At 42.4% G+C, this 27,564-nt stretch overlaps 1 protein-coding gene across 2 annotated transcripts in view; it reads right to left on the bottom strand.

Moving 5' to 3' along the window:
- TMCO1 (transmembrane and coiled-coil domains 1) overlaps positions 1-27,564 on the bottom strand; it is a 222,114-nt gene that overhangs the window by 158,570 nt on the left and 35,980 nt on the right. For both annotated transcript variants that reach the window (XR_015308471.1, XM_086956986.1), the window contains exon 3: positions 22,170-22,229. Coding sequence is in view for 1 of the 2 variants with exons in the window: in XM_086956986.1 (XP_086813112.1) it covers positions 22,170-22,229 (60 nt within the window). In the remaining variant the exon portion in view is untranslated. The remainder of the gene's footprint in view (positions 1-22,169; positions 22,230-27,564) is intronic.

Genomic DNA, 27,564 nt, shown 5'->3' with positions numbered 1-27,564 from the left:
CTGCAGTCACATATAGCTTGCTCAAAAAGACCCCTGCTCTTAGTCATTGGAAATCATCATCCCTTTACGGTTCAGTGACAAAATATCAAGTTAAAAATACAGATGTTTAGAATATCGACTCTCTATCTTTATAACTGAAAGTACAAAAATATCGAACAAAAATATATCGATTGCAATAATATAGTTGTCCAAAATATCGATTTCCAAATATATATCAATTGAAATAATAAACATTAATAGTAACACTATTGGTATACAAACATAATATTATATATATATATATATATATATATATATATATATATATATATACATATTTTTTTTTAATATATATATATATATATATATATATATATATATATATATATATCTTTTTAAAAATATAATTATGGTTATTTTTTTTAAACCATATTAATACATACACACAGCTAATTTAAAAACATCCTTAAATTTATATTGTTAAATTATATTTGAAAACCTCTTAAATGCAATATAAAAAATAAATACACAACAAAATATTTCAAACACAGGCAATTTCAATTACAAATAAAAAAAACTAAATAAAATTTTCGAATTTACTAAAAATAATTTAACACTATTATAATTGTAAATTACCAAATACATTAATCTAAATATAGAAGAAACTATTTTTTTTAATTAATACATGTGCTTCTCACAACAACTTATAAAAAGTAGAAAAATTTCGAATTTAGGAGGTGTAACACTTAGAAGTAACACTACAGTCAATGCAACAGTAGAGAAAATATTAGTTTGCAGAGGAGTAAAATGTACTATTCCCAATCCAGTCAGTGCAACAGCAGGGACACTGTTGGATTGCATAAGAAAAAAAATATTTATATTCCTACTGTTAGTACTACATTAGATAGAAACAAACACATTCTCTGGAAAACAAAACATTTGGGAAAACTAAATTAAAATATAAATAATTAATAAAATAAAGTATATTTCATATATAAAATATGTAAAATGCATATAATGTTAACTATTTAAAAACATTAAAGAGTAAATACCCCCAAAAATGTACGTACTTTTTTTTATTATAAAACGTACAAAAAAATGAATTTTCTTTTAGTTCCTTCCCACCATATACCCCAACAAAACTTACAAACACCTAAAACTTAACATTAAAAAACAATTTGCACAATTACCAAACATCAAAATTATCAATACACATTTTAATTTACATTCCACAATGTACCCCCACAAAATATACACTCCGGAAATTTAATATATTACACAATTAACAGAATAAATGTTAAACGTAATAATTAATATCAATTAAACTATTAATTATAACCAAATTAAAATGTAATTTACTTCCAACCATATACCCCAACAAAACCCAAGCCCACACAAAATGTAAGTTACAAAAAATTAAATTACATAACATTTAATTATGCATTGAATAATGGTTAAATAAAAATATTAAATATTAAATACTTGGAATTAAATTACTTGCCACCCTGTACCTCTCTAAACACCACAACCCACACCTAAAATTTAAAAAACAAATTTACACAATCAAAATGGTTAAATGAATAATTAATATTAACAATTAATTAGTAAGTATAATTAAATTACTTTCCACAGTATACCCCTATAAAGGGCACAACCCACCCATACAATTTAAATCATTTTTTAAAATTCACTATCAACAGTCATTAAATAAATATTAATTAAAAATGTATAACTAATTTATTATAATTGAATTAGTTCCCGCCCTGTGCCCCTAAAAACTCACAACCTGCTACGGTACTAAACATAACATAACATTTAAATTAAATGTAATAACTAATAAAAAATTCAGAAATACATAAAAAACAAATTATACAAAAAATTACCTCATGTACATTTAAAATATACACCAAAATAAAGAATTAAAAAACTAAATTAAAACAAATTCTATTTTTTTAAACTTTAATAATATCCCGGTTATTTTAAAAATCATTATTACCTTTGAAACCGATATTCTTGCTGACGATATTTCCAGGTCACAATATTTTTGACTCAATATTTGTGAAAGTCGATATTTTGTCCTCTACATTTTACCCCTCCTTTTACACCTAACTTGGCTCACTGCACGTCTTGGATGTTGGCCAGACTCGGGTCAAATAGACTTTTCAATAGTGTGCATTTGTTGCCGTGAAGAATCATGCGACTCGCGAATGTCACGAGAAATGGAAGGCTGGGGATTGTAGTCTTATGTGATTTTCACATCTATGTTCATTGACAGCCCTCAATGTCTAAAATCAGTACCCATAGTGTATGATGCATTTCGGGAGCTGTAGTATAAACTTCTCCAACTCAAGTCATCGCATGATGTCTATTGCTGCATGCCATGCTTCGTTTAGTGTATGGGTAGTGAAACTGTGTTGGTATGAGTTTAGGACAGTGAAGATTTTATAAAAAGAGAAATGCACATCACATTACACTACGGAGTAGTACGTCACGGCAAAAAGTTTACATGATTAGTACTGATAAGTACAAGGGGGTTAAAAAAAATTCCACTATGTGAGGTCATCGTGATGGAGCAAGTATTCGCACGCTAAGCGACTTGCTTGTATCAAGAACCTCAAATAACCGTAATAGACTCAAATCAACCTGTTTGTGTTACTAATATTGCACATTTTACACTACACGGGGTGTCCCAGAGACGCTTGCCTATGTGTTTTCTAAAACGTAATACGCTTGCCTTTAAAATGGCCGCTGCTTTGCGGGAATTAAGTCTGCGCATGCGTCGGTCATACCCATGTGATGTGACGTACTTGCAGTTCTGGTGGGAATTTGTTGCTCATGCGCAATGCACTTAAAGATGGCTGCTTTATGTTCTCACATGCAACGAGCTTGCATTGCCGCTTTTGCAAAGCTGTTTGTTCTGCACTTACCCTAATGCAATAGTTATTAGTAAGTAAGGGGTATAGTATAGCCATTTTATGGTCTACAGTGTAATCTTTTATTCTGTGTTTCTAAATTGTTTTCGCTTGCTTTTCATGTATCGTATTCTTTGGGGCCTGGGAGGCGCTACTCCATTTTGGAAGTTCGTATGGTCCCAGTCACATGATGGGGGAAAAGAAGGCCATGCATCAGTGGAACTCAGCCAGCTGGCAGCAGCCACAGCCAAGATTCTCCTGGGAACCTGAACTCCAACCTAGCTGAAGAAGCTGACTTGTACCTGAATTCGCAACAATTGTATTAAACTGCTGTATATCCCATTGTCCTCTGTAAAACATATGCCATGGGAAATAGAATGTAAGGGGGGGGGGGGGGGTTGAAAATGAATATTAAGCCTGAGAAAGTCTAAAATGTTGGTGGTGTGATGACTTAACCTCCTCCTTTGTCCAATCAGAACTTGGGAATCCTTTCACTTGCAACATTGGGGGGTGGTACACCGACCCAAAAAACAGTATAACTAGCCTAGGTTTAGCTAGAGAAAATGTCCGACTTGTCCGAATAGCTGACCTGTCACTGACCCAACGAACTCTATAGGTGATTGATACAGAGAGCTGCGGAGCACTCTGTCTGTATTTTCCACAGACTCAGTTGGGGTTTGGGAAACTTTAAGTGCTGGCGAAGCACTTTGCTGGGAGATTCGAGAACCCAATCGGGGTTACTGGCAGATTCCTTGCAGAGAAGGAGTAGCGCAGGCGTAGCAACCGAAGCTGCAGGTGTTGGTCGTACCCTTTGGTGAACCCGGTCCTGATCCAAATCCTGGGGTCATCCTGTCCTGACTGTTCATGAGCTGTACCTGTTCGCCTACTGGGAACCTAAGTCCTTGAGGGTCCTTTCCCGTCTTTCCAAACTGACCCGTGGCCAGGGTTAGTCTTCAATCTATCCCAGGTAAATATAATCTATATGGGTGTCTGTTATCTAAACTTTCCTTCCTAACGTCCCGAATAAAGCATAATTGCATACGTTCCTTTTCTCCCCCAGTCTTTCTATGAATAAGATTTTTTATGCATATTTACTATTAGCATGTTCCACTTTTCTTCCTACCTTTAGTCAAATGCTAAATCGTTTTGCATATATAGTTGTTCCATTCTTACCCTCCCTTTAGATAATAAGCACATCTGAATAAGTCTAATTGCTAAGTTTCGTTTCCTTTGAACTGTTAGTGAATTTCGAAAGTCTCCTTTGATTTGTATGTTCCCTTTCTTTACCCGCCTTTAGTGAAGTTGTGAAAGTCTGTTGATCTAAAATAGCGAGTTCCTTATTTTTTCCCTCCCCATTATTTTCGATTTTGAAATGATTCTTACCCTCATTCATAGCTATACGATATTTCTAATTCTAGTTATAGACAGTTTGATCTGTGTAAATTTGAGGCTCATGGCATATGATGATGATTAGATAAAGGTGTTTAAAACTCTTTGAGTCTGTGGTCATTATAAGGAGTATCAAACATTATTCAAATTGTATATGGTATTGTGTTGTCTACTTACTCCACAGCTAGCTCCTTGATCCATTGTGATCTTTGGTACCTGCTTCGAGGATTGGTAAGTCAGGTACACGGGAATAAAACCGAAAGGAAAACTGAATTACTGATAGTAGTGTGTAGGTTACCGGATTAAGATATAGTGGAAATGTTTATGGGCCCAAGTGTGCATTTCTGGTAAACAAAGTTAGTCGGGTGACCTGCGCGCTCGATCAATTTTCTGGTAGCAGAGATATGGTTAGGACTAGTTAAGATAGGTAGATAAGTTACTTGCTGATAACTGTGTAAAATAAAATTGCTGCTAAAATTTTATTGCTGCTAAAAGTATCGATCGAATATAAAATTGCTTTTAAATGTTATGAAATGTTTTTTTTAAATGTTTTATGAAATGCTGTGATATTGATTTTTTTGTATTAACAACTTTTTAGTGATTGTTATATGTTGTCTGGAATCCCCGGGGGCAGAATAGCGGGTGATGAGAAGATTCCACCTCGTGGTGAGGTCAGTGGCTCGAGGAAAATGAGTGCATGGTTAGGCAGAACTGGAAGCGCTAATTAGGGTTTTCCGTATGAATAGTTAAATAAATGATAGCAACGAGTTAGCCAACGAAACTTCAATTGTGATATAGCCTAGTAAGGGGCCCATGGAAGGAGTAGTAGGTTAGTCAGGGCTTGAGTGATAGCAAAAGAGTTCGCTAGTGAAACTTTAGACTTGGTATATATCCTGAAAAGAGTGGATGAGTCAAAGAAGTAGCAGGTTCTCCAATGCTTGTGTGAAGGATAGGCAGAAGGGATCTATCCGCAGTATATGAAAAGTAGACAGAAGAGGTTTACTTGCAGTGAAACAAATCTTTCCTTACTAGACACTAGAGTACAGTGGCAAATGTTATACGTCGTAAATAAAATAGAGCACTTGCACTTTAAGAAATAAATCAAGTTTCCGTTACCTTGTGAAGGAAGGAGTCAGTCGCGGAGCTGCGTTTACATCACTCTGTGCCGCCCTGGTATTGGTTGAAACAGTGGGTGTGTAACGGAGCTGGTATTGTAAAGGAGGGGTGAGTGCGGGAGCGTGAGAACGCGTCTCACGAAAAGGCCGCGCACCCATTAGTCGAAATGATTCGAAACACCAGAGTGGATTGGTTGTTGAAATTTAAAAGACACGCTAGAATTGGAAGAATATAGTAAACAGGAGTACGTAATTAATGCACGAACTAGGTTTACGAAGTATATGTGGTACCCAGAATTTTTACCTGATCCGAAATACTGAGGTTTTGGTAAAGACCAGATGTTAAAAGGCAGACCTTACAACATGTACGGAAGCAAGAGAAAAATGACTCTTGTAGACAAAGTTAAAAATTACTTCAAGAAGGATAAACCCATCAAAACTAGAGAGGGAATAATCATTCCACCACCTAATACTCCCGCATCATTTATGTTATTTGACAGAGGGTATCATACCTGTGTATGGTTGGAAAATTGGGTGGAATATACCAAAGATGACGGAATATTAGCATTCCCTTTAGATGTACCTTTAATGGTAGAATTTTGTTTAATTTGAGGACTCGAATGAATGATTTTCATCCCAGACCAAGATTGACGCAATAGGAGGATTTGGAAAAATGGGAAATGGAGGCCTTTGAGCGAGATAGACCTAGAATTGACAAAGGAATAAGCAAATGGTATCTGAAAATGCATGGAGAGGCAAAAGAGAAAAAAATGAAGCAGTGGAGACATAACAAGATGATAGAAGGACTGTTCCAGTACTTACTGTAGACGAACCTGTAGGAAGTAAAAGGACAGAGAAAACCAGACACTTAATGACTGCTGGTGATTCGGAGGATGAATACCTGGAGGATTTATTAATGGAAAATCCACCACCATATAATGATGAGTCTAGGTCCCGGAGTACGAAAAATCCATTCTTTAGGCCTCCCTGTAATAGAAGGGCAAGTGCATCCGATCCGACTGGTCCAGGTTATAGGCCTAGCGGTAATGAGGGGTCGAGCACGTCCGAACTGACTGTTCCATATTATAGGTCGTCCTGTGGTGAGGGACCAAGTATGACAAATCCGACTGCACCGAATCTTTACCCTCCATTGATTCCACAAGTAGTACATTAAACCTCCATGGAAAAGGTCTTACAGGATCGAGAAAGAGAAGCTCTAGTTAAACAGAGAACTGAACTTATCAAGAGAATATCCCAGTTAAATACAAGTCCTGAGGCTTTGACAATTCCAGTAACTATTGGCCCAGTTGTTACTCTATACGGGGATAAACAGGCTAGTCCAAAGACTCCAGTTATTACTCCAGCTGTGTTTCAGCCAAGAAAAGAGCCCTTGATAGTAGATGACCAGGCAAGTGAATGAGAGTCTGTAATTTCCCTAATGGATTTGCCCATAAGGGAACCAGGAGGCAATTCACTACGAATGAACACTCAGATGGGTGCAAGAGAAGTCCAGATAGAGTCATCTTCAGGTACTAGAAGTGCCACAGTAGTGACTCCGGAAGAAATAGATCGATGGACCCGAGAACTAGAGAAAAAAAATCTTCAGCCAAAACCATTAGATATTTACAAATTGAGAATAGAATTGGAAGAACTGATGGTTGGGAACGTGGGACTAGACAGGCTGAACACCCTTAGTGAGGAAGAGTTACTATTCATTTGCAAAAGTATTACCAGAAACACCAGAGTGTTCCATGAGAAACTAATGGACACAGCAGCTAACATGGGAATAGACGTTAGCAGATCAAAAGTGTTGCAAAAGCCCTACAGAGCTGAATTTTCTGACAAAAACTTAGAAAACATGAACGTGTCAGGGAAAAAGGTTCAGATAAAAGAATTATTGACTCGGTTACAGAAATGGGGAGACTTAGAAAAATGGAAAACCAGGTGGGCAAAGAAAAAGGAAGACAGTAGATCCAGACAAGTGACTTCTGGATATGTCCTAAAAGAAGTGGACAAGGCAGAAACATCGTATCCTATGCGAGAAGTGCCAGGTGGAGGATATGTACATGTCCCATGGTCCAGACAAGATATTGTGTCATTTACGAATGTTTCCCAAAATTACGAGAGAAACCTGTAGAATGGTACAGACAGGTTGAGAGATTTGTTAAAGTTCAAAAATACCTCCTGAAAGGTCTAGATGGGTTCTTTGACATTGTAGTTCCCGTAGATTTGTGGACAGAATGTAAAATTGCTGTTGATTGGCCAAGTGAAGAATATGCCAGAGACGCAAAGACAGGAGCTCCTTCAGCGGAGGTGATGAGGAAGTATGACCAGGTAATATTGTACCTGAAAGGAAAGGTGCCTGCAAAGGAGACAGATTGGACCCACATAGATAGAACTACCCAGAATAGAGAGGAAACTGTGCATTCATACTATGAACGACTGTTACAGGTGTTCAAAACATACAGTGGGTTAGATAACATTGAAATGAAGGACATGACCCACTTCATTTATCGATTCGTGTTCGGGTTAAGACCTGAGATTTCTCAGTGGATCAAAGACAATAAAATCTGTTGGCAAGCCAAACCTATTGATGAAGTCCTGAAGTATGCCAAATATTGTGAAGATGAGCTGGAAAATAAACAAAAAGAATTAAAAGAAAAAGTTATGTGGGCACAAGTAAAATTAGCAGAGCACCAAGAACAACAAGTAAAATGAATAATACCCAGAATCAAGGCTCTGGGGGTGGAGGAAAGCCCAGAGTAAAAATTAGTAGAGAAGAGGCCAGTAAGAAGTTCCCAGTCACGGGTGCGGAAAGATAGGGCACTGGAGGGATGAGTGTAAGGCTGTGCAGAATGCTCATTTCCAAATTAATGATTTAAATCCACAGGTGCAGAATGAGGGACCACGAAAGACACAGCTACAGGTAAAACAGAATCAGTTGCCTCGTGCACCTAGGCCAAACTATAAAAACAAAGCACAGCAGAGTGAGGAAGCAGAGGTATTGGAAAGAAGGGAGGATAGAAATGCAGCAACTTCGCAATTTCTGTTGAATGATACATTCCTCTGTGATGAACCTTTCTGACGATGCCTGAGGGGGGAGGACGAGGAGTGCCTGCTTGGCGCCTCCTTGCTGGTGGACTAGTCAGGGACGTATATTGAAGGAAAGGTTGAAGGAAATGATGTCACCTTTCTGTTGGACACTGGTGCTACCCGTTCTACTGTGAGAACAGCAGACGTTCCAAACCTACCCCTCTCGGGAGAATCAATCAAGTAGTGGGCGATTCTAATCAATTAATTAGTACCCCAGTTACAAAACCCATGGAGATTAAAATAGGGAATTTCAAAGAAATGCATAGATACTAGGACGAGACTTGCTGTGCAAAATGAACTGCATCATCTTTTGCACACCAAAAGGCGTTGAAATTCAGACCCCAGATGAAGACGGAATTTAAAAATTAATGTTAATAAGACCCGACTCAGAAATCAAAAGACTGACAATACAAGATTTACCTGAATAACTCCAACAGACAGTGAAACCAGAGACATGGGATTTTACTGGAAAAGATGTAGGATTAATGGCAAATGTTGACCCAATTAAAATCTCCATAAAAGGAGATGCAGTTTACCCGAATACTAAACAGTATAGAATGAGTGCAGAAGTAAAAGCAGGGGTTGCCACTGAAATAAAAAGATTGTTAAAAGCAAACATTATACAAGAAGTGATGAGCAGTCCTTGTAATTCGCCCATAATTGGAATCAAGAAACCTAGTGGGAAGTACTGGGTCGTACAGGACCTGCGCATGGTTAACACAATTGTTGTTCCTTGTTGTCCTATTGTACCAAACCCTGCAGTGATTTTGTATCAAATTCCATGGAATGCTGGATGGTTTACCGTCATTGACCTATGTCACGCATTCTTTTCAATTCCATTGCATCCAGACAGCAAATTTCTTTCTCATTTGAATTAGACAGTCATGTTAATGTCTGGAATCGTGTCCCTCAAGGGTACACAGAGAGTCCTTCGATCTTTAATCAGATTCTGAAAAAATGCCTTGAATCTTTGGTTTTACCTAGAGAATCAGTCCAGGTCCAATACATAGACGACCTCTTGGTGGCGTCTAAATGTCGGAAAGACTGTTGTTGATACCATTGCCCTACTGAACCATTTAGGTGAAGGAGGACAAAGTATCACCTGATAAATTACAGTTCTGCACCTCCTCAGTAAAATATCTGGGACACCAGATAGAGAGGTATCAGGAAGGTTACCACAGAAAGGATTAGAATAATTCGAAACATGGAAATACCAAATACTCAGAAGGAAATCAGAATGTTCCTTGGAGTTGTAGGATACTGTAGGCAGTGGATTGTGGGATTTGCAGTCCTAGCAAAACCATTAATTAAAATGACAAAGAAAGGAGCAAAAGACCCAGTGGAGTGGGATGATGAAAGCATGTTAGCTTTTACAAAGTTACGAGAATATCTGTGTACAGCTCCTGCATTAGGAATACCTGATTACTCGAAAGAGTTTGCACTGTTTTGTGACACACGAGACAATTGTGCACTTTCAGCCCTAACTCAAATGCAAGGTTTGACTAGACGTCCAGTGGCATATTTTTCAGCTACGTTAGATCCAGTGGCTGCTGGATTACCTGGATGCCTGAAAGCAGTAGCTGCAACTTGCATGAGTCTTGAACAGAGTCAATCCATCATTATGGGACATCCTGTAACTGTGTATGTTCCACATGCAGTTGTAATCTTACTGACCAGAACTAAAACACATTATCTCACACCTAGTCGGCTGACTAAGTATGAGAGAATTCTAGTGGGTGCAGCAAATGTAACCATTACTCGAATTAACATACCGAATCCAGCTACCCTATTACCAAACTCACTCATGGCAGAAGTAAAGGGAAAGGTCGAGCACGATTGCCTTGACCTGACCTGAGTTTAGTACAAAACTACGCCCAGACATCAAGGAAATGCCCCTGACTGTTGAAGATTTTGAGCTGTTTGTAGATGGCTCATGTCTAAGACATGCGGATGGAGGCCTAAGCGCTGCCTATGCCGTGTGCACATTAGAAGGTCCAGTAGAAGCATCTTATTTGTATGGAGTGAAGTCTGTACAAGTAGCCGAATTGGTTGCATTGGCAAAAGCCTGTAAATTTGGGAAAAGCAAGAGAATAACCATATACACTGATAGCTAGTATGGTTATGGGGTTGTGCATGACTTCGGCCAATTGTGGCTGCAAAGAGAGTTCCTGACTTCTTCGGGTATTCCTATCAGAAACGGAAATTTTATGCAAGAACTACAGGAAGCAATCCAGTTACCTAAAGAATTGACAGTGGTCAAGTGTGCTGCTCACCAATCTGGCGACGACGATGTGACAGCAGGTAATCGATATGCTGACCAACTGGCCCAACATTGTGCAAAACATAGAATATCAATCATTACTAAATTGGGGGGAGGCGGAAACAGCTGCCAACTTATGATGTTTGAAAATGTACAAACATGGGAAGAACTGAGAGATTTGCAGAATGCAGCAGGACCAAAAGAAAAGGTGGAGAAAATTTGGTTGTCAGCGAAGGAATGAGGATGGCGTCATTGTTTCCATTGATGATATGCCTGTGCTGCCAGACAGCTTGCTTGCTCCTATGGCTAGATTGATACATGGAGATGCACATTTAGGAAGAGATGCAATGGTCTGTGTCTTTAGACAGACATGGTTCAATTCAAAAATCAGAAACATAGCAGAGGCACTCTGCCAGAGGTGCTTGGTATGTCAACAATTCAATCTTGGAAAGAAAACAGTAGTTTTACCAGGTAAAATTGGAAAAGCAGAAGGTCCTTTTATAAGATTACAAATTGACTTTATTCAGTTACCCCCCATGTCGAGGAATGAAGAACGTCCTCGTCATGGTTTGCCTATTTTCAAAATGGGTAGAAGCTTATTCTGCAAGAAAAAACGATAGCATCACTGTAGCTAAATTGTTACTGAGGGAACTGATACCTAGGTACGGTTTTCCAGTCACAGACAGAGGTGGACTTTTTCCGAATAAAATAGGCCAAATCTGTGAAGCATTCAAAATTACACAAAAACTACACTGTGCATATCGCCCAGAGGCTTCAGGAGTGGTACAACAACTAAATGGATGGCACTATCAAGTCAAGATTGGGAGAAATGTGTGAATCTACTGGAATGGCATGGATAGACGCTTTGCCTCTTGTCTTGATGGGACTCAGAAGTATTCCGGATCGGAAGACAGGCCTGAGCCCCCACGAAATTCTGATGGGAAGAGTCATGCGGCAAGCATGGGTGCCAGGACACAAACTGATAAACATTTCAAGCAACTGGGTGACCAATTGCGTTCTATCTCTCACCAGATTGGGGAAGACGCCATCGCCAGGCCAGCAACTCCAGCACATGATTTGAACCCTGGTGATTGGGTTGTAATAAAGAAACACACTCGGAAGAGTTGCCTTGCACCGAAGTGGGGAAAGAAAAGACAAGTGATTCTTGTTACCACAACAGCGGTGAAGTGTCGGGGGTGTGCCACGTGGATCCATGCCAGCCATACGAAAAAGGTGACCGAAGACGAAGAAGAAACTGAGGCTGAAGGTTGTGCAGCTGAGGGGTCTCCAGACGTTGGTCCTGAAGGAGCTGAAGAAGAACAACCGAGCACCAGTCAAGATGATTGAGTCCCAGTAATCGACCTGACACTCGACCCAATAGGAACCAGAAGACAAACCTACTTAGAGAGTGGGATAGTGAGGACGAGACAGGAATAGAAGGATATAATCAGATTATCGAAATCCATGTCAAATCAGATGATGAGGAAGGCCAGGTAGGGACGGAGCAGGTTATCGACACACCTCCAAAAACTCCTGACAGAAAATAGGCCGGAAGTTGAAGCGGAAGAAGATCAAAAGTTCGAAGTGCTTGAACAGGATCAGATAGAGCTAGACGAATGCGTTCAGGAAATAGAAGTTGAAACAACTAAAAGTCAAATTCAGCATACACCTGAACAAGGCCAGTTTAGTAACCAGGCAGAAGAAACCGAAATAAGACCTGGAACTAGTCAGACAGAAAGGGACGAAGAAGACGTTGAAGCAGATATACCACAACTGAACGAAAATAAAAGAGCATTTGAAGAAAGCCAAATTACAGTGCCAGTTAAAAGATTCAAGAAAAAGAATAGAGAACCAAGATTTGTCAAAAGACTGAGACTGAGACTAAAAACTATGGACGAAAAACTTGAGCAGGAAAATCAAGACTCCAGCAAAGCTGACCAGTCTGGAGCAAAGCCTAAGAGAAGAAGTGCCCGAATAAAAAGACTAAATAACAAGTATCAGAGTCCTGAATGGACTTATCTGGTGTTGGAGTAATTTGAAAATCTTCTTCTAAGTGATGAAAGTGATGAAGAACTGATTGCGGACCAGACTACCGAAGAAGAGGAACCAACCTGAACGTTGCCTGTGTAAGCAACCTGTGCAAAGTTACAAAGAGGGGTTGAAAAACTTCTTTTGAGCCAAGATGTCTGATTCCACTGTGAATGGAAGACCTAGACGCATTTGTTGTAAAACATGCTGCAAAGTATGTTTGTGTAGAATAGCATTAGTACTGATGTTATGGATAGGACTAACCATAACTATTCCTTACATGATGAGTAAAGATACTAATTTGTACCCTACTAAATCAGTGACAAAGGAAACCGAAGAGATTCAAACGAAAGATACACCACAAAGAGTAGAGACACACGAGAAAGCACCAAACCGTAGACAAACTGGAATGGACTTAGATGCATCAGATGAGGAAGGACTACATTATCACAGAATCAAGAACAGAACTCATTTAAATGTATTTGCAAACCTGTTAGTACACTACGTAGAAGCAATGGCAATAGAAGACTGTTACGTCTATGAAGCTACCTACTTCAGTAGCTGAGGGTGTGACCGATCATCATTTACCACTAACCTATGGAATTTCCTGTAGTATTTTAGCTAGTTTGTTCTATAAAAGAGGACCGTTACAGTATTATTACTCTAACTCAGACGTGATATTTTCTGAACTTCCTATACGTGGAAATCTGAATCCTGAGAGTAATGTAACACGTTATATGGGAGAATACTTTCTAACCATAGGTACAATAGATTTAGGTGAAGCACAGAGATAACTTAACATGTTCATTGCATGAACAAGAGAAAATGTTTCTAAATATGGCAGAGAAAAGAAGAGAAAGTTTTTAAAGAAAAGCTAATGATAAAAGACAGAAAACTCCTAAGTGGGCAGAAAACATGGGAAGCACCTCAAATGGTGGAGCTAATCCGGCTTTGTTGCTGGATTTGGAAAAGGGGAAACTTTGTCTTCACAGAGAAAAGACTAGTTATTATAATAACATATTCATTGGTTCCACTGAATGCGAACACAATTACAAGGTAATTGGAGGTTGGGGTTTTAAAAATGGGTCAGAACCTGTGTTTCCCGGAATTTATTATATATGTGGAAAGAAGGCTTATTTCAAATTGCCAGATCACTGGTATGGAAGCTGTTATTTTGGAATTGTCTTCCCAAAAATATACCATGTGAATGAAGCCGCTGGAAGCAATGAAAACACTAATGGATTAGTGCGTAGTAAAAGAGAAAGTGTAGGAGAAATATTAGGTGATATATTTAGTGCATTGATACCTGCAGAGGGAGTGACTCTGAATACGCACAGAATTTGCAAATTGTCTACAGTAGTAGATCGGTTATCAACTGACACAGCTGCAGGTTTCCTGATGGTCAACACCGAAATGGTTGCGATCAGATCTATGGTTTTACAGAATAGACTTGCTCTTGACACTTTATTAGCAAAAGAGGGCGGAGTCTGTAGAATGTTGAAAGCGTAACATTGTTGCATTTACATTCCTGACAAAAGTGTTGAAATTAAGAAATATGTGAGAAACATATTTGGAAAAAGAGCTCAAACCACTGGAGGTTGACAGTGCCTGGAAGAGACTAACTGATGGTATCTCCTCTGTGGGTAATTGGTTTTCTAACCTAGGTAAAAGTCTTATGAGTAAAATACTGGATGCCAATAGCAGGAATAGGTTTAATTGTGCTAATTATAGTAATTTGCTGTAAATGTCGAAAAAACACAAAAAGAAGTATGCTGTGAATAGGAGAGGAATGAAACGGAATGTTGATGAACATGAATTAGAAGAGCTGAATAATCAGATCTATAAGAAAATGAAAAATTATCATCCAAACAAGGATGCAGAAAAAAAGGCTGAACAAAAAGTTTGAAGAAATTGAATTGGGTGAAATGTGAAAAGTTGGCATCTGGTTCCATTAATAGTGATGATAGTAAATATCATCAAAGAGGGGATTGATGGAGCAAGTGTTTGCACGTTAAGCGACTTGCTTGTATCAAGAACCTCAAATAACCTTAATAGACTAAATCAACCTGTTTGTGTTACCAACATTGCACATTTTACACTACACGGGGTGTCCCAGAGACACTTGCTTATGTGTTTTCTAAAACGTAATACGCTTGAGTTTAAAATGGCCGCTGCTTTGCGGGAATTTAGTCTGCGCATGCGTCGGTCATACCCATGTGATGTGACGTACTTGCAGTTCTGGTGGGAATTTGTTGCTCATGCGCAATGCACTTAAAGATGGCTGCTTTATGTTCTCACATGCAACGAGCTTGCATTGCCGCTTTTGCAAAGCTGTTTGTTCTGCACTTACCCTAATGCAATAGTTATTATTAAGTAAGGGTTATAGTATAGCCATTTCATGGTATACAGTGTAATCTTTTATTCTGTGTTTCTAAATTGTTTTCGCTTGCTTTTCATGTATCGTATTCTTTGGGGCCTGGGAGGCGCTACTCCATTTTGGAAGCTCGTATGGTCCCAGTCACATGATGGGGGAAAAGAAAGCCATGCAGCAGTGGAACTCAGCCAGCTGGCAGCAGCCACAGCCAAGATTCTCCTGGGAACCTGAACTCCAACCTAGCTGAAGAAGCTGACTTGTACCTGAATTCGCAACAATTGTATTAAACTGCTGTATACTCCATCGTCCTCTGTAAAACATATGCCATGGGAAATAGAATGTAAGGGGTGGGTTCGAAAATGAATATTAAGCCTGAGAAAGTCTCAACTTTAGGTGGTGTGATGACTTAACCTCCTCCTTTGTCCAATCAGAACTTGGGAATCCTTTCACTTGCAACATTGGGGGGTGGTACACCGACCCGAAAAACAGAATAACTAGCCTAGGTTTAGCTAGAGAAAATGTCCGACTTGTCCGAATAGCTGACCTGTCACTGACCCAACGAACTCTATAGGTGATTGATACAGAGAGCTGCGGAGCACTCTGTCCGTATTTGCCACAGACTCAGTCGGGGTTTGGGAAACCTTAAGTGCTGGCGAAGCACTTTGCTGGGAGATTCGAGAACCCAATCTGGGTTACTGGCAGATTCCTTGCAGAGATGGAGTAGCGCAGGCGTTGATCAAAAATAGCGTGTTCCTTATTTTTTCCCTCCCCTTTATTTTCCATTTCTAAATGATTCTTACCCTCTTTCATAGCTATACGATATTTCTAATTCTAGTTATAGACAGTTTGATCTGTGTAAATTTGTGGCTCATGGCATATGATGATGATGATGATGATGATTAGATAAAGGTGTTTAAAACTCTTTGAGTCTGTGGTCATTATAAAGAGTACAAACATTATTCAAATTGTATATGGGATTGTGTTGTCTACTTACTCCACAGCTAGCTCCTTGATCCATTGTGATCTTCGGTACCTGCTTCGAGGATTGGTAAGTCAGGTACACGGGAATAAAACCGAAAGGAAAACTGAATTACTGATAGTAGTCTGTAGGTTACCTGATTAAGATATAGTGGAAATATTTTTATGGGGCCAAGTGTGCATATCTGGTAAACACAGTTAGCCGGGTGACCTGCGCGCTCTATCAATCGTTCAAGACTTGTTTGTGTGTAGACAGGTTATAAATCCATCACTGCTCTTTTATAAAAATAGGATTTTCCCCCAGATGTCTTTTTTTCACTGTAATATGTTCTAGAATGAAGGATTTAAGATCTTTCAGAGAGAGCCTTGTATTTTTGTAGTGTCTTGTATTTTTTGTGGTTTTGCATTTGCAACAAATATTACTTCTATGCTCACATATCCTTGTGCTTATTTTCCTGGTTGTCATTCCTATACATTTGAGATCGCATGAACAGATTATCATGTATAAGATCGGTTTCGTGCTGCAATTCGTGTGATTTCTTAGTTGCCAAGGGGAGCATAGAGCCAATTTCTTTCATGGGGGTCATCAAAAGGCATACACTACACTGGCCACCACTCCCAGAAGGTCTGCTGCATTGTGTATGGTGTTAGCTGGCCTTATTTTCTGCTTGGGTCTCGAATGTACCAGTGTGTCTTTAAGGCTTCTGGCTCTTTTATCATCCCAATGTCTGGATCCTGTATAAAGGATATGTCAGCTGTGTCTGAGGATTTTTGTGTCATGATATTCGCCTGTCACATGACGCTCCACGGTTACAACTGCACACCATTTAAAAAGCTTCTCGGCCGGAGCTTGGCCAACATCCAAGGCGTGCGGGAAGCCAAGTGTAAAGGAAGGACAAGGTCTCTAGCTGAAGTAAGTGCAGGGGGTATTTTGGACCAAGCAGTAACTGGAGGTAAACTGCATAACTAACGAGGGGATCAAATGCTCACAATTTCTTATCTTCTCAGTGTGCAACTACAGGGATCACCCGACCATACTGCCTTATGAAGCTGAACTAAAATATATAGAACATGTAGGTCATATGAGACACCTTTTCATCAACACTTGCGTGTGCATGCTGTACAAGATTTCTCAATTTATTCGGCCTGTGTGTGCTTTTAAATGTATGTTCATATACATGGTGAATCCTGTCAGCGTGATGGAGGGGTGACCTCACGTGTTTGCAGGGTTTGTTGCATATGTTAAGTAGATTGTGCCAAAGCATGAGACAATATAATGTAAGGGGGCAAAAGATAATCTCCTCTTCCAGCATGTACATAAGCGTATTTTCTTTCTCCAATATAGAGACCATGAAGAGGATAAGGTTAATTATGGTCTGTATGTTGTGTGCATGCTTCAGGTTTGTTTCTAACTAGTCCAGAGTTCGAAATACCAATCCAGAAACGTAAGGATTCAACATAATTTTTGGTCTTGAAGAAAGTCTACTGACCCTTGATGGAATGCAAAATGCTGAACATGTTGACCCACTCATGTTATGGGTAAATGTACTCGCAAAACATCTTTGTTTTTATCTCTGCCAAAGAACCTCGTCAATAGTAATAAAGGAGTCAGGTTCCGTGAGGCAATTTTAATCACTCATTCTTAGTTTAAGAGCTCCACTTACAAACTGCATCGTGCCCAACACTCACTCACTCTAGGTGAGGATCCGATAATGTAGCATGCCACAGGCGGGAATTGGGGGTGAGGAATTATCCACCCTGAGGAAATAAAAATGAGTAATTCTAAAGAATGGACTTGGCCGCGCAGATATACAGGGTTAGAATCCATGTATAGGAAAGTAAATAATGTTAAGAAACCTACTAAATTACATGCTTTTAGCACAGAAGCATTTATCTTTCCTAACTTGTGACTTGTCAAAATTTACAAATCTAAACTCTCATTTACAATGTTAAACAAGGCTATACCATTCATAGTTACTATGATCTGCTTTTAAGTTAAAACAATGTCAAGTCAAGTCAGAGAATTTATATAGCGCACTACATACCCAGAGGGTCTCAAGGCGCTTAGAAGGGGAGGAGGATTACTTGTCAAACATCCACGTTTTAAGTTGCTTTCTGAATGCTAGGTGGTTCTGGGTAAGGCGAAGGTAAGCGGGGAGTGAGTCCATGTTTTAGCAGCCAGGTATGAGAAGGATCTGCCTCCCATGGTGGTCTTGTTGATGCGAGGTACAGTGGCGAGGGCTTGGCTGGAAGAACGTAGTTGGCGGGAGGGGGTGTAGAAGGACAGTCGTGAGTTGAGGCATTCTGGTCCGATGTCGTAGAGTGATTTGTGTGCGTGGGTTAGCAGTCGGAAAGTGATCCTCTTATTGACGGGTAGCCAGTGGAGGTCTTTAAGGTGACCAGAGATGTGTTCGTTGCGTGGGATGTCTAATATGATCCTGGCTGAGGCGTTTTGGATTCGTTGGAGTTTCTTCTGGAGTTTAGCGGTAGTGCCTGCGTAGAGGGTGTTTCCGTAGTCCAGTCGGCTCGTGACTAGAGCATGGGTGACTGTTTTCCTTGTTTCGGTGGGGATCCAGCGGAATGTTTTTCTGAGCATGCGAAGAATGTTGAAGCAGGAAGAGGATACGGCGCTGACTTGTCTGTTCATTGAGAGTGAAGAATCAAGGATGACGCCTAGGTTCCGTGCGTGGTCTGTCGGGATGGGTGCTTTTCCGAGGGCTTCCGGCCACCAGGAGTCGTCCCATGCAGAGGGGGATGTACCTAAGATGAGGACTTCTGTTTTGTCTGAGTTTAGTTTCAGACGGCTTTGTTTCATCCATTCGGCAACTTCTTTCATTCCTTCGTGTAGGTTAGTTTTGGCGGTGCTGGGGTCATTGGTGAGGGAAAGGATTAGTTGAGTGTCATCCGCGTAAGAGATGATGTTGAGGTTGTGTTGGCGGGCGATGGCCGCGAGGGGGCTCATGTATACGTTGAAGAGGGTGGGGCTGAGTGAGGATCCTTGTGGTACTCCACAGATGACTTCAGTGGCCTCGGACTTGAATGGTGAGAGGCGGACTCTCTGGGTTCTTCCGGTGAGGAACGAGGTGATCCATTCAAGTGCTTTTCCTTGTACTCCGATGTTATTGAGGCGTTATAAAAGGGTGCTGTGGCAGACTGTGTCGAATGCTGCAGAGAGGTCGAGGAGGATGAGGGCGACTGTGTCTCCATTGTCCAGTAGAGTTCGAATGTCGTCTGTTGCTGCGATGAGGGCGGTCTCAGTGCTGTGTTTTGCTCGGAATCCAGATTGTGAGGAGTCGAGGGATTTGTTGGCTTCGAGGAAGGCGGCGAGCTGGTTGTTGACAGCTTTCTCGATGACTTTGGCCGGGAATGGAAGGAGCGAGATGGGGCGGTAATTTTTGAGTTCGGTGGGGTCCGCTGTGGGTTTTTTCAGAAGGGCGGTGAGTTCAGCGTGTTTCCAGTCTTCCGGGAAGGTGGCGGAGTTGAAGGAGCAGTTGATGACGTTTCGGAGGTGCGGTGCTATGACGAAGTCTGCTTTGTTGAAGATGTGGTTAGGACATGGGTCTGTGGGGGATCCTGAGTGGATGGAATTCATCAGGCGGATTGTGTCCTCAGTGGAGATTGGGTTCCAGTCGTTAAGGGTGTTCACGGGGGGAGAATGTTCAGCAAATGGTAGGGTGGGTTGGTTTCCGGGTTGGTTGTCGAAGCTGTTGTGGATGTCTGCAATCTTGTTGTGGAAGAATGAGGCTAGGGAGTCGCAGAGGGCTTGAGAGGGGGTGATGTCGTTGGAGTTGGCCGAGGGATTGGAAAATTCCTTGACGATGTTGAAAAGTTCCTTGCTGTTGTGGGCGTTGTTGTCAAGTCGATCCTTGAATGCTGTTTTCTTGGCCTTTCGGATTAGTTGGTGGTGAGTGCGGGTGGCGTTTTTGAAGGCGTCCTTGGTGCTAGTGGTAGGGTCTTTTTTCCAGGCCTTTTCAAGGGAGCGGCAGAGTTTCTTGGACTTCTTAAGATCATCGTTGAACCATGAGGCCTTTTTGCTGCCAGGTTTGCTTTGACGTTTCTTCAGTGGTGCTAAGGTGTCGGCGGTGTTGGATAACCATAGGGTCAGGTTGGCGGCGGCTTCGTTTGCGTTAGAAGAGTGGGCTGGGGTGTTTAGAAGGAGCGATGCGGAGATCTGGTCCGTGGTGATTTTGTTCCAGTTTCTTTGCAGAGTTGGTTGGAGGTGGTTGGTGGGTTTTGGTTTGTTGTAGGTAAAGTGAACGCAGCTGTGGTCAGTCCAGAGGAGATCCGTAGTGTGGCTGAAGGAGACATGATTGCTGGAGGTGAAGATGGGGTCGAGTGTGTGACCTGCGATGTGGGTGGGGGAAGTGACCAGTTGTTTAAGTCCGAGGTTGGCGAGATTGTCCAAGAGGGTGGTGGTGTTGCGGTCGTTGATCTTTTCAAGGTGAAAGTTGAGGTCTCCCAGAAGGATGTAGTCTTTGGAGGGGAGCGCGTGAGGAGTGATGAAGTCCGTGATGTCTTCACTGAATTTTGCGCAGGGTCCTGGTGGTCTGTAGAGGAGGGTGCCTCTGAGTGTGGTCTTGGGGTCGATGTGGATCTGGAAGTGAAGGTGTTCGGAGTTAGCGAGGTTGGCGTCAGAGCTGGTTGAGATGCGGATTGATTTCTTATGGACGATAGCGATTCCTCCTCCTGTGTGGTCGGTGCGGTCCTTGCGTGTGATCTTATAGTCTTCAGGGATGGCAATGGTGATGTCTGGGGCGGAGGAAGCGTTCATCCAAGTTTCTGTTAGGAAGGCGACGTCTGGAGAGATGGTGTCTAGTAGATTCCATAGGTCAATGGCGTGTCTGTGGACCGATCGAGTGTTGAGAAGGATGCATTGTAGGTGGTTGGGGTCGGGAGTCTGTGTTGTGGTCGTAGCGGAGATGTTGTCGGTGCCGATGAATTTGCAGGAGTAGCAAGAGAAAGGTCCATGGGTGTGTCCAGGAGCGGCTTGGACGCAGTTGGGGGCGCGACCGCGGTTAAGGGCTAGGAGGGTGGCGGCATCGTAGGTAATGTGGGAGGGCTGGGAGGGACGGGGGCCAGGGGGTCTGGCGCTGGGCGCGGTCCAGGCGCGGACGGGCGTAGACGGGCTTACCTTTGGCGCACCTTCGGCGCACCTTCGGCGCGGGTTGGGCGCGGTCGCTGCTCGTGAACGCTGCGCGCGGGAACAACTGTCATATATGGATAGTGGATGGGGAGGGGCGAGGGCGGCTCAGCTGGGAGGCGTGGCGGGCTCAAGGGAACAACAACAACAACAACAGAATCAAAATGGAGGGGAGGGCAGAGCAGGGCGCCGGGGGATAACACACGAGGTCAATTACACAATGCGCAGGTAAATATTGGAGCGAGCAAGCAAGCATCCGGTAAAGCAGTGACCAGGCGGTGAAAAATGCTAATGAGTCCTGGCGCTGTTTAAATTAATAAATAAATGCTGAAACGCTATAGAATCCTTGCGCTATGGTAATAGATAGGAAAACAACACTGAAACGCTATTAAGTTCTGGCGCTGTTAAAATAAATAAATAAATGAGCAACACTTCGACAAGATCAGCTTTGCAGTACAATACCGCCTTTCAGCAGCAAGCAGGCAGGGGAGCGACCACTCGAGGCAGGAGCGAGGAGTGGTCAATCAATCAAACAATCAAACAATCAGAAAAATCAGATACTACAGGACAACAAGTGCAGACCGGAACAGAATGACAAAGTAGCAAAGGACATCAATTACAGAAGAAGGCTGGATGCAAGCTCTTTGTCAATCATAACGATCCGATTTGTGATCACCCACACTGGACTCTGTGTTGCACTAAGTTTTCTAGGGTGACACAGATGTCAGTCAAACGCTCTGTCCCCCCCCGCCCCCCAACCCCCGCTTTCACACTTATGGCTATTTCTCCCCTAGTCTTTGGTTACCACAAATCAGAGCTCAAGTACCCAACAATGGCACCAGATCCATAGTCAACAGGCAGTCACCCCTCCGTATTATACGTGCACTCTTGCAGTTCTGACCTATTTTCTTCTTTTGCTGACGTCCCGCTGACTCGGTTATGGTTTCCTTCTTTTTCTCCACTAAAAAAAGAAGAAAAAAAAGGGACTATATTGTTATTTTGAAAGTTTTGTTAATGGAGTCAATAAGTAGTATAATTAATAGACAGTTGATAGGGTCTACAAATTAGCACTCATGCATAAACATTCTGGGTAAAAAAATGTTTTAAGGCAAGACAATTTTAGAGTAATAAGAGGAAGAGAGAGAAGTGTGGCGCAAGAAAAGAGAAAAAAAGATTTGTAGTTGGTGTGGGATTATGTGTACCAGCAGCACAATATAAAAATACATAATCGAAAAGAAAACTAATCCAGCTGCTCCAACATAGAAATGTTTAATTTGGACACTGATCAAGTGCAGTAGCCAACAAGTACAAAAGATGGGAGGTTTCCACAAGCTGTATTTCTGGATTGACGGGCACTGCATGAACACAGGTGAGAATGATGCGCCTCAAGAAAACAGATGTCTTCACTAGTTTGTGCACAAGAGGTAGTTCAAATCTAGAAGCTCAGCTCAATGAGTCACAATAGTCCCAAGAAAATAGAAGTGATTTACTCGCTGCAATAAATAATTGGTGACTGGTTCCCATGGCAGGGAAGATCCAGTCTTGTAATTGTCAACAACCAGTAAGAAGCAACTTGTCATCAAGGCAGCTTTGGGACGTACCTATAGGGGTACATACAGTAGAGGACTTATGCCAGGGCTCCAGGCTGATAAACGCAGGGTGCAACAGTTACTTGATTCCTAAATGTAGGCCAGCTGGAAGGACAGAGCTTTTAACTTCTTCCCTGAATACAACATAGCATTCAAACTCCCATAAAGATTTAGGAGAGGTTCCGCAGTGTAGGCCGTTAGAACAGAGCCCTAACCGATGCATCTTGGCGTTTGTATTCTGGGCAAGAAGAATACGTTACTTACCTTCAGTAAAGCCTTACCTGGTAGTGACAAGATCTAGCCACAGATTCCTTAGCTTATAATTCTGCCTAGGCGCCAGACTGGATCTGGCCATTTTAAAAAAAATACTTATGTGCGTCAGTAGAGGGTGTCAAGCGAATCTGTAGCAACATCGTCCACTAGATGAGACATCTCTGAAGCCAGTTTCTTCTATGACTGTTTTTCATGCCAACAACGCGGAACCACATATAGAAACTGCCTATGAAACAGTGTGCCAAAAAAAGTAATCTTTGTGTTAAACAATTACAAAGTCCTAAAGAAAGGCATGAGAATGCCAAGAAAGGGATCTTGTAGGTAACAGAACAAGCACTTCGCAGAGTCGGGAGGATTGGCAAGTTGATAAGGAATCTGCAGCTAGATCAGGTCTCTACCAGATAAGGCTTTACCAATGATAAGTAACTTATTCATCTGATAGAGACATCTAGCCCTGGATTCCTTATCTTATAATTAGACACCCACGCAACAACATCTCTAGAGGAGGGTCTGCTAATTGAACTCATGACAGATCTCTGAATATAACTAGCCAGTCTGTAACACGACATGTTCAAGAAAATAGTTGAGGCAAACATGGTCCTTCACCAGAAGGACTAGAGAGCCAGAGAGAGAGCGAGCTAGAGCGAGAGCGAGCGAACCCTGGGAGCTTGACAAGAGAACAGAGCAGAGCGCCCTCCATCTGAGGGGGTAGGTATAGAGCATTTCTCAGAGAAGAGTCCAAGGCAGAACTAGAAAGAAGACTTCTACCTGGGGCCCAAGCCTCACCGGATCGTCAGCGTAGAAGTGCTGACCTGGTGATTAGGAATCAAGGGAGCCTAGTACAGACTCAATTGAGACTTCGGAAAAGCAACATGGCACCTTAAGTGCGCATGAGGAGAGCAGCGTCGAAGATGTCCACTGTTCTCCCCGAACACACAGTAGAGACAAACTGACCCCAAGGGAGATAGTGACCAGAGAGGAAATCGAGACCTTTGTGCAACCCTTTTGCCACCTGCTAGCCTGCTGGACCGAAAGGGAGGGCCAATATGAAAGACCCTGGCCGAAGGCAGGATCCTTCGAACCAGGGGACATGGCTATTGCGCAGGATTGTATCCGGGATGGAGAGGGAGTTCCCAAGTGAAACTTCCCCTACATGCACGATTGCCATAGAAAATGAGACGTTAGCGAGAAACGGGCAGTGCTGCCCCAATGCAAAATGTGTTGGCTGCTGCAGAACGGCACTTATGGGACACTATGTGCCCAGGGCCCAGATAGACAAAGCAAGGGCTCAAAACCAAACGGCCGCCAATGATGGATAGGGCAGGGAACGGAATCTCACGTTTTAAGAACACCACAGAGTTTAACCTAGCAATAGGCGATGTCAAAGTCTGCTAAGCAGTCTCATTGAGAGCAGACCAACATGGTGTTCGCCCGAGACCGCATCCCAGCAGTCATGCGGACAAAACACGGAGCATGGCCATAGAACAATACGGGCCCCCAGATTGCATTTTTCTACAACATTCTCAAAAAGGGGCCGCCCACTGAAAGTGGATTGGACAGTGTAGTAGGCTTAGACACCAAACCCTGGTGGGAAAAACAGGTCCTATATTAAATAATTATAGGAAAAAGACTGGGGAAAACAGGAGCACGCCAGTGAGATCTAGCTAAGTTTGTCCAACACAAAACAAAACAGACCGCCCTTGAGGGGGCAGAGTTGGCCACCAACTTACAAATGGCACCTGTCTTGAAGGGGGCTTCACTGCAAAACTCCAGAGGCTTTCAACAGAGTTATAATGACAGAGGTCAGGAGTTTGGCAGTCCTCCTACCGAATGAGCCACATGGCCGACTGAGGAGGCTTAAAAGCATATCACGAGCAGAGCTCGATAAATCTGGACCAGTCCCCGTAAAATCCGCATCCTCCAAACCAAGCCACGCCCAGTCGCAGGGAGGTGAGACAGCCACTGCACCACCACAGCTGGGAGCAGGTGGTTGGTCAAATATGTGGCGACAGCAGCAGTAGACAGGGACCCCAGCAGGGAGGGGTAACTGTCTGGGGAGGCAATGCCTTTGCACAGTCGTAAAACCCACCTGCGCAGTAAGTTCAAACCCCCAATAGCGAACATACGCTTCATGCACACCTCAAAACACATTTCAAAATAAAGACTAGTATGACAACTTTAGGAAATCCAAGTCTTTACTTGCATTCAGGAAAATGCACATTGTGTCGATCGGGAATCCACAATAGAGTCCGCCATCTGGATGCCTGCAGGAGCCTAGGCCCCACTCTGCTGCTGATCCCCAGGATAGGGTTTGCTCGCCAAGCCCCCAGGGGAAGGGGGCAGGGCAGCTCACCCTACAGTGCATAAAAGCAGGCACCCTGGTCCCCTCACCCAAGTCCAATTGGAACTGGTTCCAATAATCAGATCAAACGGACCACACACTTAGGCCTCTGGCCCAGGAACACAATTCCTTCATGGTGTGAGGTTAAAGCAGCAGTGCCTCAAAATGTCAGCAGCCTCCAGGCCAATGGAGACCCCCTTCTCAGTTCCAAAACAAGGCACGGTTCCAGTGTTGGAAGTTCAGTTTGCCACACACTTGGGATGATGACCCACAACGTCCACAGCACACTCACAAATTCGACCAATTACAAACCACCACATGGCACAGAGTCAGCAGGATATTCACCAGAACAATCGTCATCCCAGTCCATTATCAGCATTGGGCGAAATTCGACGAGTTTTAACATCGCACTGGAGTCTCCATTTAGCAACAATCTGCCTCCTCATTCCTTCAAAGTTTTTCGAACACCCAAAACCTGGTCGTTTGGGTCATGTCCCTCCAAAAACAACCAAGGTAGCGTGTCGCCGGTTGGAAGTCCCTGGCCACCGCTGGGGACAGCAGGTCCAAAAATTCCTGGATCCGACGTAGTCTAAGGGAAAGTGGGTGCTGGGATGGAGAGAGTCCTCAAAAATTAATCACAGCTCCATGCGAGGTACTCACAAACGGGCTTCCTGCTGTATCTGGCCTAGTGATCAAACTGAAACACAAGCCTTACACACACATTATCTAAGGGAAATAAAGAGCCCAATCGCGGACACCGCCACATCAGAAACACATGGGGCCCACTGGACAGCTAGTCGGCCCCATTCGGTACATAAGAGACATAACCAAATCACACGAGAACCTAGAGAAACGCCCATGATACCAGCAAAAAGAAGCCCAAAACTAGCCCAAAAAGAGCCCTCAAGAAAAAGTGCCTAGTCAAGACACCTAACGCCGTTAGGCACTGTCCCACTGCACACAGCTGAGACTAGAGGGGTATGCATGTGACTCCAGAGCATGCAGAGATAGCCCAGACCACCAAATTACGGCACACCCCTCTTCACACATCACCCCTCTCATGTGTATGTCAAAAGCACACCCTGCGCACCCTCACTAGTGATGGTAGGATATTAGATGCCCAGCGACACCGATAAAACATTTGTTGAGGAGCCCAGACCATCCACAGGTTCATGAAAACCACCCTGTAACAAAATATATCCTTTTCTAGTGAGAAACCCATAAGCAAGAATGAAAGCGACCCATGAATAAACACCAATTGTCTTTATAAAAAGTAGACACCTGATTGGGGACTACCTTCCGGTGCCCCACTAAAAATAAAACTTATGACTGTAAAAGCAAACCCTTATAACAAAAAGCACAGGAATCCTCAAGAATGATTGAGGATTATACACAAGGATGCAAATGTTTTTTGAAACTTAGCCAACAGGTCTGCAATCAAGCCACAAGAGTGAAACACCCTTACAGCGACTCACCATCTCTACAGCAACCACTTCCATAATACTAAGAAAAAACAAAGTGTACAAGTCCCAGACCGCCAACATTTCCAAACTCTTTCGAACATTTCCAAAGTAAAGAAATCCCCCAATCACCGGAGAACCAAAGTCATTTTCCCTGGATCCAACCCAAAGACCTATAATGTTCAATAAGTTATGTACTGTTGTACAATTGCATAGCCACGGTTTACTGTAGGTGTGGCCGCATACATACATTGCCAAAGATCTGACTAGTCAAATGGAGTCCCCTCTCCCATGTCACTTATGATTACACTGAACCAAACACTAGTATTTCACAAATACTACACAGTGCACTTTTACACAATACATGGCATCAGCACATGACCGCTGTGGGCACCCAGAAAGCCAGGTCATCCTACATCAGTTCACTGATACCACACTTAGTAGGTGCAAAATGCTCTCTCCACATCAGGGGTGTGGAATTTAATAAAATATCTACGTGCCCATGGCACAGATGGCTTTCCAAATCTACTAGTTATGTAACAAAATCCACTTGCCCCTTTGGTGCCAAGTAGTGCTGCACCAAATTCTTGCAGCAATCTCATTATAGAAATGCTCCGACACTAGCATCCCTGC

The sequence above is a fragment of the Lissotriton vulgaris genome, chromosome 1_1, assembly GCF_964263255.1.
Source record: "Lissotriton vulgaris chromosome 1_1, aLisVul1.2, whole genome shotgun sequence".
Taxonomy (NCBI): Eukaryota; Metazoa; Chordata; class Amphibia; order Caudata; family Salamandridae; genus Lissotriton; species Lissotriton vulgaris.
Note: the sequence above shows the minus strand (reverse complement) of the source record. Positions and strands in the feature narration are given on the sequence as shown.